This window comes from Rattus norvegicus, chromosome X (assembly GCF_021556685.1).
Source record: "Rattus norvegicus strain SHRSP/BbbUtx chromosome X, alternate assembly SHRSP_T2T, whole genome shotgun sequence".
Taxonomy (NCBI): Eukaryota; Metazoa; Chordata; class Mammalia; order Rodentia; family Muridae; genus Rattus; species Rattus norvegicus.
In genome coordinates this window covers 6,494,517-6,507,814 of record NC_141554.1, presented here as the reverse complement: position 1 = coordinate 6,507,814, position 13,298 = coordinate 6,494,517, and the positions used below count along the sequence as shown (strand labels likewise).

At 39.9% G+C, this 13,298-nt stretch overlaps 1 protein-coding gene across 1 annotated transcript; it reads left to right on the top strand.

Annotated features, from left to right (window-relative positions):
- The first annotated feature begins 692 nt into the window (after positions 1-692).
- On the top strand, positions 693-12,870 carry LOC120099294 (rho GTPase-activating protein 20-like). The gene is made up of 6 exons (XM_087600936.1): positions 693-826; positions 2,083-2,267; positions 3,486-3,635; positions 6,616-6,657; positions 11,277-11,371; positions 12,784-12,870. Coding segments are annotated over exons 2-6 (438 nt in total). The 5' UTR covers positions 693-826; positions 2,083-2,118; the 3' UTR covers positions 12,786-12,870.
- The last annotated feature ends 428 nt before the right edge of the window (positions 12,871-13,298 follow it).

The window sequence follows — 13,298 nt, the reverse complement described above, 5'->3', positions numbered from 1 at the left end:
TGATTAAAAGCATGGTCAATATCAAAAGGTCAACCTTTATGACTGTACAGAAATAGAGCATTTTCGCTGTAGTGTGAACATCCTATCTTATTAGTATCAGAATTAACATTCTGGGCCTGTAATCAGATACGGTTTGTTCCCATGGACTCATTGATAATGTTTAGGCCCCAATGAGGCAATATTAAAGGATGGTAGCACTTGGGAATGGGACCCCTTTGAATTGAATAAGGTTTCTTTTCTTCTGGATCTTGTGTTAAGCTTTATCATTTTCAGAGATAAAGACTAGTCTCCTACTCTGCTTGACTTCCCATCTCATTGGGTGCTCTCTCAGAAGCTCCCATTTGAAAGGTGACAGTTCACTGTGACCTGACATTATCAAAACTGCTCTTACCAGGTGTCAAATCATTTAATCAAACATCACTTACCATTCTAGCCATCACAACAGGGATTACCACACTATAATCTGTACCGGATTACGAGACTGCACTAGAGTTTGGAGATAAGGTTTACTATTGATTTGAATCACTATAAACATTGAGAGAATCTGTGCTACTCCTTTGACTACTGTGAATCTCAAAATTTCTCAAACATAATTTTTATTAAGCCAAAATTCAATGGAAATGAAATAAATGTGACGCCTTTTCAGTTACAACATGAGGCTTAGAACCATGACATCACTTTGGTCTGTCACCATGACTCCTGCAGAACTCTCACACTTCAGCAGTTGGTCTGCCAACTGCTGTAGTTGTCTTTGATGTTTAGTGCCAAGGAAGAAGTAGAGTTTCAAGTCCTTTGAAAGACTACCCGGTCCAGGATCCCTGTGAAGGTATTCTCCTTTCAACACCCATTTTCAACCTGAGGAGAACCTGGTGGTTTAAGGAAGTGTTTTTATTTGTTTCCTTCAGAGCACGTGAACTAATTCTTAACATCACCACTGGCCTCATGAAATGTAACTCCTGTTTATAATGTTCAGTGCTGTTCAACTCAAGAAGGCAACATTTATTCTGTTAGGGAGACATGCTCAGGGCTACAAGTCAGATAAATATCTAGGGGAACATCTGAGTTATGAGAGCAGTTTTATGTTCTTTCCTATCTAGTAGTTTTCCTTATTGTGACAATAGACTCTGGTTGACAAAAGATCAAATTTCAAGAAATATATTAAGATGTCTTCTGTTTCCAGAAATAGTTTGATGTTTCAAATGTTACTTGATTTTTCATAACATCTGTTTTCAAAATCTGGATAGAATTGAATTTCCTGTAATGGTTACTTATCTGTGTTGTCAAATAACCTGAAAACAAATTAGAACTATTTCACAATCACCCTACCAATGTCTTACATGTGTACAGATGTCCCCCTTTACCTTTACTTTCACTGGTTATTCGTAACTTAACTTATAAAAACTACTGCCTCTATCTGTCTCCTTTGAAAGCTATGGCTTGTGATTGGGCAGAGTAAACCTTTGTTCATGTAAATATTGAGTTTATAGATATAAATTAGAAAAAAAACCCTCCACGATCTTGATTTTATTTCCTTTAAACTTACTTAAGACAATAGACAAAGTAATGGATTTTACTGTAGTATTTTTTGATATATAAAGCTTATTTTGTTATTTAACCCCATTCAATGTGTCAGACCATTTAAATCAGTAATAATTCAAAGTCAGGCTTCATGTGAAATTTAGTAGATCTTCCTAATTTTTTAATTTAAATATTAATAGGTCAGTAAACACATGAGTTTTCAGACTTCAAAATCTACTATATCACCATCACCAGGGTTTGGAGATTTAAAGACACACTGTATAGACAGAAAGATCTTCTCAGTAATGAGTTTCATTATGGCATTTTGATACATTGATCTAATTTTATTTTATTTCTATTCACCTCCATTCAATACACACACACACACACACACACACACACACACACACACACACGCACGCACACACACGCACGCACACACACGCACACACAGTAGTGGAGATTGGCTTTAACAATTGAGACTGTTTTAATTTCATGTCAACCTTTACATTTATCATGTAAAATGTATTCCATAAACTATCTACTGATTATCTGTTCTGTTAGTGTTTGGCCTGTACCAGGAAAAAGCTTTCTCCTCACATGGAAACCCACGGTGAGAAAGCGACACTATTTCATGGCGTACGTGGAAGCTTGCTGCTCGAAGGGCCCGTGGAATTCAGAAGAGGCTGGAGGAAAAAGAAGCGCCATCTCTTCTTGTTGAATGATCTTTTGGTTGTGTCTAATAATATGTATGTGTTTATGTAATCCTTTTCTCCTTGGGAAAGGTGACCATTTCACCAGTCCATAACTGTACAATAATATAAAGGGTTTTTTTTTGTTTTCTTTTTCTGGCAAGCAATTTGTCCCTGCTTCTTAAATAAGAATTAGTGAAAGGTCTATTTTGCTGTCCACTCCTGTGGAGAATACGATCAAGAATAAAGAAAGCGCCAGGCATGTTGGCACATGCCAATAATCCCATCACATTTCTGGCTGATTGAGGGAAATTCCAAGTTTAAGGAACTCATTACCTGTATAAAAACATTTTTTCTCCAAATTAAATATCGCTAAATATGACTGACAGGTACCCTCTTGATGCATGTACCCTCTTGATAAATGTATGCTACATAGACGTAAAGGCCGCATGTCACTCCACTTGTAATAAAGTCATGTAATTTCTCCATTTGCTCTCAAAACAAAGACTAAATCCAGTATAAAAGGTAACAGCTCTGGCAAGGAAAGAAAAGGAAGTAGAGAAAGATTGCAGACTTACTCCACAGAATTTATGTCAGCAGATGCTGTGAGAAGTGGGTGAGAACCGCAGGGCCCTGGCCATATCGAGCTGTGGCTGGCAGTTGGGCAGCCTAGGTCACGGTCTAGACCATTCTCTAGTTTATTGACTGCTTTCAGAGTTGCCTCAACTGCAAAGTAGGTCTGGAGAAGATGAGTTTGTGCAGTTATTTGAGGAATGCAGCATTCAATGACCTTAGAATATATGAAATATTTCCTAGCATGTGGCTGCTGCTCAGAATTGTTATGGGATGGGACAGCTGTCTCTTGCTTTTATATAACTTTCGTGGTTTGGCTTATAAGAAAGGAGGACATCATAGACCTTCGGGAAATAATGAGGAGAATTGCTGACGTGGAATGTCTAGCCTCACACATGTGGAGTCTAAAATCTTCACCTTTTAAAAATACACAGTACAGTAATCTTAAACACTTTTATGTTGTAAAATACCAGACAATCTCTGGCTTTTTGTGGTGATGGAAAAGTATATTTAGTTTGAATGTGATATAAACTTTCCTAGCTGCAAGCTTTGTTGAGAGCCATCTACCTTCAGATGAGCTGTGCCTGGATGATAGAGACGGATGGGTGGCCCTCTGCTCTGAAGAGGAAGAGTGGTATTGCCGTGAGCAGTTACACCTACATTGCAAAGCAAGCTAATAGAGCTGTTTGATTCCCTTCCTAGACACAAGAAGAAGTTTAAGATAAAATATATCATCCCACTGAGTTACCTCTGGATTTGTGACTATGCAGACCTTGTGGGAGGAGACAACAGGACTGCCTCCAAGTCCATCTTCCTTTGCTGGCCCATGGAAAATTTCGTGGCCACCTTCTGGTAAGACCTAAAGCTTGGACCTGCATTAACAAGCTGCAGGCTGTGGAAATCCAGGGTCAGCTTCACACTCTTTAGCAAACAAGGAACCTATAGTTTTTTGTTTTTTTTTAAAGAATCTGTTTTTAGGCGATTGTGTATAAACTGTTGAGTTTTCCTGGCCTGTGTTGACACTTGTTTCCCCTCTACCTCCCACGATGCTGGTTTTTGCATATTAATGTGTATAAATGGATCAACAGTGGGCAGGCTGGGAGAGATTCCTTATATTTTTATCAGCGGAGTTTGAAAACAGTTGTACAAGGTGTGAAAGGTGGGGGCTGCTAAGGTGCTGTAAAGGTTGTGGGCTGCATGGATTTACTCCATGGTCCTCATCTCACAGTGGTCTGCTATTATGGGAGCTCTAAAGCTACATGAGTTTAATCTTTCTTTTCCAGTGATGTTGGGAAGTCCAGGTTAGTTTTACAAATTTATGTTTATTCCCAAATGGATTTTTCTAAAGAATAGTATTGAATTAAGAAAATAATTACATTCCCAAGTGCTGGGCTTTGTTGAGTTTTTCTGCATGCATCCTTAGGTAGACTGAGGAAAGGGATTCTGGCTGGGCACCCTGAACCTCCTGAGTGGGTCTTTTGGATGCAAACTGACTTGCTAACTCTACCCAACTCTGTGTTTCAAGCACACATCAGCTTTTATATTTGTTATTTACATAAAGAGTTCTTCGTGTGCACGTGGTATCCTCCTCCCCTCCTTCCTCCACCCAAACCTCCAGCATCACCACAGAGCCAAACCAGCTAGCAAAGATACCTCTGTGTTTACTGAACTTTGCATAGTTTGTGACTCTGTAAATGACATAGGGTATCCATTTCCACAGCATTTCAGAAAGAAGTTTATGCTTGTCATTCTCCTAATATCTACTTTCTAAAAACCCATTGGCTAACTCATTGTAGATAATCCATTATTGCCACTTGTCCCAGGCTGCATAGGAGAGGAAGTATTTTTAATTAAGGATATATGAAATCTTTCTTGAGAGCATTTCTATGAAGCTTTTTTAATGAAGGAGGTAAAATTTGAAATTATTCCTACACAATTTAGAATATAATTAGCATTCAGTTAAATGTGTCCTAGGAATTTTTAGGCATGCAAACCACCAAATGCCTCTGAGGCTTCAGCTATGTCTGTTTTATAATTCCATGTTACTAAATGTGCTATGCAGGTCTATATGTAGGTTAGGGCCATAGGAATTTCCAGCGTTTCTAATGTAGCTGGTTACAAACACAATGCCGGTAGGAAGTGTGGGAGCAGTTAATGGTAGACTCAGTAAATTGCCACTCCTTGGAGGAAGAAGCTGCCCATGATTCCATGGGAAGTTACAATGAATTTCCATGTGACTGTAGCCTCAGTCCTGGGTGTAGCACCCAGATTAAAAAAAAATCTGTGCATCAATGTTGTTAAAAGCATGAATCATAATTTTCTAAAAGATGGAAATATCACAAATATTGAAACAAAGGACTGGAAGAGCGTGAAGGGGCTCGAGACCCCATATGAACAACAATGCCAACCAACCAGAGTTTCCGGGGACTAAACCACTACCTAAAGACTATACATGGACTGACCCTGGAATCTGACCTCATAGGTAGCAATGAATATCCTAGTAAGAGCACCAGTGGAAGGGGAAGCCCTTGTTCCTGCCAAGACTGAACCCCCAGTGAAAGTGATTGTTGGGGGGAGGGCGGTAATGAAGGGAGGACGAGGATGGGAAGCCCATATAGAAGGGGAGGGAGAAGGGTTAGAGGGATGTTGGCCCGGAAACCGGGAAGGGGAATAACAATCAAAATGTAAATAAGAAATACTCAAGTTAATAAAGATGGGAAAAAAAGAAGAAGAAGAGGAGGAGGAGGAGGAGGAGGAGGAGAAGAGAAGAAGAAGAAGAGAAGAAGAAGAAGAGAAGAAGAAGAAGAAGAAGAAGAAGAAGAAGAAGAAGAAGAAGAAGAAGAAGAAGAAGAAGAAGAAGAAGAAGAAGAAGAAGGAAGGAGAAGGAGAAGAAGGAGAAGGAGAAGAAGGAGAAGAAGGAGAAGAAGGAGAAGAAGAAGAAGGAAGAAAGAAGAAAGAAGAAAGAAGAAAGAAGAAAGAAGAAGAAAGAAGAAAGAAGAAAGAAGAAGAAAGAAGAAAGAAGAATAGAAGGAAAGGAAAACGCCCCCTGGTGTATGAGCCAGGATTTGCTGTTTGGATAAGAAAAGCGCGTTCTTCCATGAAATAATGCTGATGCTCACACCACCCTGCGAATGTGACCGATGTCGCTTGATGGAAACACTCAAGCTACATGCAATTTCATTAAGTGTCAGAAATGATGGTGAATACTTGGCTCTTTTAATTACAGTTCTAAATGCTACATGAAGAAGCAGAGGGCTTGTTAGGAGTTAGCGCTAAATGAATTGTTCGTTATGAGACTCTCGGAAATGAAAGCCTGTTTTCGTGAGAACTAAAGTCACATATTACAAATTCTGTAGTCTGCATAAGAAAATAAGTCACAGGATTCTTTTTTTTTCCTTTATCGGTCTTCTTTAAAAATAGCTTGTGATTTCTCCAAATGTCAATTGCTTTGCATGTGATTTAATGTGAATAGGGACATGACTTCATATAAACCCAGCCTCAAGCTGTTTGGACACTGTAAGCCTTAATTACACATTTATACACAGGAAACTAAAGCTTAGGGCAGTTGATTGCCCAGACATCAACAAGGCTCTTGTTTCATAGTTACAGTCCGGTCTTTAAACTCCCAATCGGCCTTCACAGTAGTGAACTTTCTATCATATTAGGACACCAGTTAAAGAATTGGTCAATGAAAGCCCAATTTTGTAGAAGACACAAATTACACCTGTACCTCATTGGTAAAAACTGACTTATAATATTTTTATGTTTATTTTAAACATCTTAGCATAAATATTTCCCACATTCTAATTTTTTCTCACTTTTTAAATTACAGTACCAAGGAACAGAAAAAATGGTGGTGGTTTTTCCTCCAAAGGTATTTTCTTTTTTTTTTTTTTTTTTTTAAGCGAAGCAAAAATATTCTTTATTAATTACTAATGGTGTTTTATATAGATTTAATAACCCTTTTTGTTTATATCTGTGAGATGGGGTCTCAATGTTTAACCCAGGCTGCCTCCAAGCCCCCAGAGTACTAGGATTAGAGATCTGCACTAGCATGCCCAGCTTACTAAATAACCTTTTCTGATAATTCTGGAGCTCTATGACATATACAATTAAACTAATTCCTGGGTTGACCAGACGGTAAAGATTGGGAACCAGTAATTGGAGGGGCAGGTTGACAGAGGTTTTCATAGAGCTCTTGAATTCACTTCTTTGAACCTCTTACCTCAGCCCACCAGAGTGATGGAGAGTTGGTGGTCTGAACCACCACACTCAAGGGTTTTTTGTTTTGTTTTTCATTTTTTGTTTTCTTTGTGGTTCTGGGGACCAATAACTTGATTGTCTGTGATGTTAGTTCCCTTCTAATTTGCCTTCCCTCTCCCTAAGAAACTGCAGCTTGGGTTGTCTGCTTAATTTTTTTTTTGTTTTTTTTTTTTGTTTTTTTTTTATTTAGAGAATACTTTATTAGTTTTTGTAATCAAACCCACGTATATAAGACCTTACATATTTAATACAGTGTGTTACCCCTGTACAAATGGAAAAAACTTAAGTTCAACATTTCTAGACCAATATGGCTGTTAATTTCTGTACAGTGCCAACTCAACACAGTAAACGGGGATACTTTTTTCGAAAGTTGACAGCACAGGTAAAGTTTCAAAAAATTCAAATTATATATCTGTATATATATATTTATATTTATATAAAAAGACCAATAATAGCAGTGTGTTATGCATCAACAGCAGCAACAGCTTTTCCAGGTTCTGCAGTCATCTGAACAAAACTGTAGAGACATCCAGCACACTCCATTAAAAAAAAAAAAAGTAAAAAAACAAAACCCGAGAAAACAGCACAGTTCTGTTACTCTTGTGGTACCTGGCACCATTTTTTTTTTAAATTAGCTTCTCAATCATCATCTGGAAAGAAAACATTCTGAGCAACATCATTAAAAACAGCTCTGATAAAGCACGGTCACTACTACGTATCATAAAGCAGGTACAAGCTATTTTACATCCACAGAGGTATGATACAGTACTGTCCTACATCTATAATACTAGAGGATACAATTTAAAAGGCATTATTTGAGACTTGATTCTACTTTTCCAGCAGAGGGCCCAAAGGATGGTGTGACACAGCTTTGTAAAGAAACATACTCTAGACAGGATTTCCTTTCACTAGTGGCACACTTCTAAGGATTCATTCTCTCCATGAATGTCAGCTAAAACCGTTATTAAAAAAATGAAATATCCCTAGAACAAAACCGTATAACCACCGGATTCACATGAAGATGTCCTAGTGGAGACAAGCTGGACCTCACCTTACCAACAAGCTATCAAATCTGTTATGTTTAAACAGTGAGACCTCCAAGGAAGGAGATGCCAAGTAGTGCTTCAAAGCTTCGGACCACAATCAAACACAGCATCCTTTTCAACAGAAGCAGAAGCTCATCTGAATATGCTCATGGATGCTGACATCAACATTTAATCATCTCCTCACTCATCCAGGAACAGGGGGAGATCAGTTACTACTGTACTTTAATGTGTTCAACCAAATCACCATATTACAAAAATAGCAAGCTGCCATAATAAAAAATAAGGCTCCTCTATCCAGCACCAGATAGCATCATTTTACTTTCAAGCCTAGAAATTGCACACTTGTATATAAACCAATCGAAGATGAGGATTGAGAGTTCATCTTGGTGGATTTTTCCTTTGATGAATATGAAGTGTCCTTCCTTATCTTTTTTTGATGACTTTTAATTGAAAATTGATTTTATTTGATATTAGAATGGCTACTCCAGCTTGCTTCTTCTGACCATTTGCTTGGAAAGTTGTTTTCCAGCCTTTCACTCTGAGGTAGTGTCTGTCTTTGTCTCTGAGGTGTGTTTCCTGTAGGCAGCAGAATGCAGGGTCCTCATTGCGTATCCAGTTTGTTAATCTATGTCTTTTTATTGGGGAGTTGAGGTCATTGATATTGAGAGATATTAAGGAATAGTGATTATTGCTTCCTGTTATATTCATATTTGGATGTGAGGTTATGTTTGTGTGCTTTCATTCTCCTTGTTTTGTTGCCAAGACGATTAGTTTCTTGCTTCTTCTAGGGTATAGCTTGCCTCCTTATGTTGGGCTTTATCCTTTATTATCCTTTGTAGTGCTGGATTTGTAGAAAGATATTGTGTAAATTTGGTTTTGTCATGGAATATCTTGGTTTCTCCATCTATGTTAATTGAGAGTTTTGCAGGATACAGTAACCTGGGCTGGCATTTGTGTTCTCTTAGGGTCTGTATGACATCTGTCCAGGATCTTCTGGCCTTCATAGTTTCTGGCGAAAAGTCTGGTGTGATTCTGATAGGTCTGCCTTTATATGTTACTTGACCTTTTTCCCTTACTGCTTTTAATATTCTTTCTTTATTTTGTGCGTTTGGTGTTTTGACAATTATGTGACGGGAGGTGTTTCTTTTCTGGTCCAATCTATTTGGAGTTCTGTAGGCTTCTTGTATGCCTATGGGTATCTCTTTTTTTAGGTTAGGGAAGTTTTCTTCTATGATTTTGTTGAAGATATTTACTGGTCCTTTGAGCTGGGAGTCTTCACTCTCTTCTATACCTATTATCCTTAGGTTTGATCTTCTCATTGAGTCCTGGATTTCCTGTATGTTTTGGACCAGTAGCTTTTTCCGCTTTACATTATCTTTGACAGTTGAGTCAATGATTTCTATGGAATCTTCTGCTCCTGAGATTCTCTCTTCCATCTCTTGTATTCTGTTGGTGAAGCTTGTATCTACAGCTCCTTGTCTTTTCTTTTGATTTTCTATGTCCAGGGTTGTTTCCATGTGTTCTTTCTTGATTGCTTCTATTTCCATTTTTAATTCCTTCAACTGTTTGATTGTGTTTTCCTGGAATTCTTTCAGGGATTTTTGCGACTCCTCTCTGTAGGCTTCTACTTGTTCTCTAAGGGAGTTCTTTATGTCTTTCTTGAAGTCCTCCAGCATCATGATCAAATATGATTTTGAAACTAGATCTTGCTTTTCTGGTGTGTTTGGATATTCAGTGTTTGCTTTGGTGGGAGAATTGGGCTCCGATGATGCCATGTAGTCTTGGTTTCTGTTGCTTGGGTTCCTGCGCTTGCCTCTCGCCATCAGATTATCTCTAGTGTTACTTTGTTCTGCTATTTCTGACCGTGGCTAGACTGTCCTATAAGCCTGTGTGTCAGGAGTGCTGTAGACCTGTTTTCCTGTTTTCTTTCAGCCAGTTATGGGGACAGAGTGTTCTGCTTTAGGGCGTGTAGTTTTTCCTCTCTACAGGTCTTCAGCTGTTCCTGTGGGCCTGTGTCTTGAGTTCACCAGGCAGGTTTCTTGCAGGGGAAAAGTTGGTCCTACCTGTGGTTCCAAGGCTCAAGTTTGCTCGTGGGGTACTGCCTAAGTCCTCTCCGCGGCGGCAGCAACCGGGAAGATCTGCGCCGCTCTTTCCGGGAGCCTCCGTGCACCAGGGTTCCAGATGGCGTTTGGTGTTTTCCTCTGGCATCTGGATGTGCACAGAGTGCAGTCTCTTCTGGTTTCCCAGGCGTGTTCGCCTCTCTGAAGGTTTAGCTCTCCCTCCCACGGGATTTGGGTGCAGAGAACTGTTTATCCGGTCTGTTTCCTTCAGGTTCTGGCGGTGTCTCAGGCGCAGGGATCCTGCCGCTCCTGGGCCCTCCCCTACGGGAACCCAGAGGCCTTATACAGTTGCCTCTTGGGCCAGGGATGTGGGCAGGGGTGGGCAGTGTTGGTGGTCTCCTCCGCTCTGCAGCCTCAGGAGTGCCCACCTGATCAGGCGGTGAGGTCTCTCTCCCACGGGGTTTGGGAGCAGAGAGCTGCTGCGGGCCGGGATCCGCGGGTGTCCAAAGGTATTTTCTAATGTTCATATATTAATTCCTTAGTGATAAAGGAATGGCAGTCTCTGCACACCAGTGACCCCAGAAAAGTGCACCATTTCTTAGTAAAATTGTCAGATGCATCCCTCCCCCCGGTGTGGCTTTACTAGATGTAAAGCCTGGTTGCTGCTATCTGTTCTCTAGTTAAAACATACATTTTATCTATTACTTGAGGAGTTCTGGTTGACAAGATCATTGTTTTCTCTTCAGTCTACACATTAGAGTAAGCAGTTCTCCACGGACATATATCATTCCTTCCAGCAGAGTTACTCTATCATGCAAACTCAAAACATGTGATGCTTTCCGCCCTAGAAATTAGGAAGGCTTTTGGTTCTTTCCATGAAGAGCAAACTTCTGGTGTTGGGATTTGCTTCTTAAGCTCACATCGCATAGCCATGCCCTGCCTTCCGAACCACGTCTTTTTTGATGAAATATTCTTGGCATACTTCTCAATCCACACTTCATCACTGAGTTTACACACTTCCATTCACAAGAAAAGAGACGAAAATGTTAGCAATGATTCATTTGACAGTGAGCTACTAATTGCTTCCTGTCATTGTTCTGTGTGTTTGTGTTGCTTTTGAGCAGATACATCAATGAGGCCAAGATGAATGGCGAGAGTAAGAGTGCTGCACTGCAGATGGTCACAGAGGACATCCGACGCTGCACCAGCGCATGCGCCTGTAAGGCCAAAGAAGACAGTTAGGGTTCTTGACTAGGGGAGCAAGGTCAACAGAATGTATAAGAATGGGGGAATGAAGGGTGGTAGAGTAGGGGAGAGAGGCAAAAGAAGAAGCAGGAGAAAGGGAGGGAGATAGATTTCAGACACTACTGTGTGGAAAATGTAGATGTGTATGTCATGCATGCATATATGTGAAAAGGACTAGGAAGAATGAAGGAAGAATAAATTGAGTTAGCTGCAGTTCTAAAAAAGTAAGTAGTTCATATTAAATTTAAATTATTATAAACTGTTCTAAATTTAATTTACAAATTAAATATGTCTTATTTTTTATTCAAGTATAATTATAAATATGCAGGAGTTATGAGATAGGGAGACTACTATATACTATTAATTATACATATTTACGTAGTTGGTGACATTTTTCAGTTTTACCTTTTCTTCTGCTATTTCTTTCTCTCTGACTCTCTGTACATTGTACATAAGTCAGGTGCATAATGATAGCTCTTTATTCTCATCTCCTCTTAAATATAAGGATAACTTATTATATAACTACCATTTGAGAATGTGTCTGTGCACGTGTGTGTGTGTCTGTGTGTGCATGTGTGTGCATGTGTGTGTCTGTGTGTGTACATGTGTGTGTCTATGTGTATATGTCTGTCTGTGTGCATGTATGTCTGTGTGTCTGTGTGCCTGTATGTGTCTATGTCTGTCTGTGTACATGTATATGTGTGTGTGTATATGTGTATGTGTCTCTCTGTGTGTGCTTGTCTGTCTGTGTGCAGGTATGTGTGTGTATGTCTGTGTGTGTGTGTATGTGTGTGTTCATGCCTGTGCCAAGGCATCTGTGGATATTAGAGCACATTTTGGATTGACCTTTCTGTCCAAATTTGTTGAGGGATCTAACCTTAGTCAACAGGCTTGGTGAAGGATTCTATACCTGCTAATTCCTGATCTCAGCCAGAGAAAACTTCTCTATCCACATTCTGAGCATATGTCTAAGATGGACTACTTACTGATTGCTTTTACACAAGATATCACCTCTGCTCTTGAATTCTTTGATACTTCTTTTATTCTTGGGCCACAGTTAGTAATGTGAAATCAGTGTCAGGTGGCTCAGGTGACATTTTTGTAAAGAGCATTTGCTTGGGATATAGTACATTTATAGAAATAATCCTTAGCACTAAGATTCTCTCTCTCTCTCTCTCTCTCTCTGTCTCTGTCTCTCTCTCTCTCTCTCTCTCACACACACACACACACACACACACACACACACACACGGGAGGAGGTAGACACACACAGACAGGTGGGCATAGAGGGAGCTAAGGCCAGACACACAGAAAGGCAGAGATAAAGACTGATCAATTTATCCTAATCTAGACTTTTCCTTTATCTCCTTAAAAATCACACCTACAGAGACATCTGCTGCTGTCTTTGCCCAATCCAGAGGAAGACTCCCATTTATTCCCTCCAGGATAAATAAAATATTATTTGTGTTGAGAATTTGCTGTCTGGTTGTGTTTTGTGCCAACTCTGGAACCCCCAAATTTGGTGACATGACTCAGATTGTGACAGGACCCTGATCAGTTCTGCACTTTCCAGATCATCTAGTGCCTGCTCCCTTCACCCAACAGAGGCTAACTGGTGACTTTCCCCTTACTAGCCATCCAAAACCTTCTGTAGAACATTGGGTAATGACCCTTGAGCATCTGGCGTCCCAATCTGTGTTCTGGGAATGGGAAGCACACACCTGACTTTGACCTTCAGCAGCTCCTGTGGACTCCCTCAGATGGCTCCCAAGCCCATTCCTCTCAGTTTGGCTTGATGTTTTCCTTTCACGTTTGGGGGCTATACTTCTGGAATTCAGTGTCTGCCTTTAACTATCCAAAAATCCTCTCAAAGGTCCCTGGATTTCTCTTCAGACTATTATG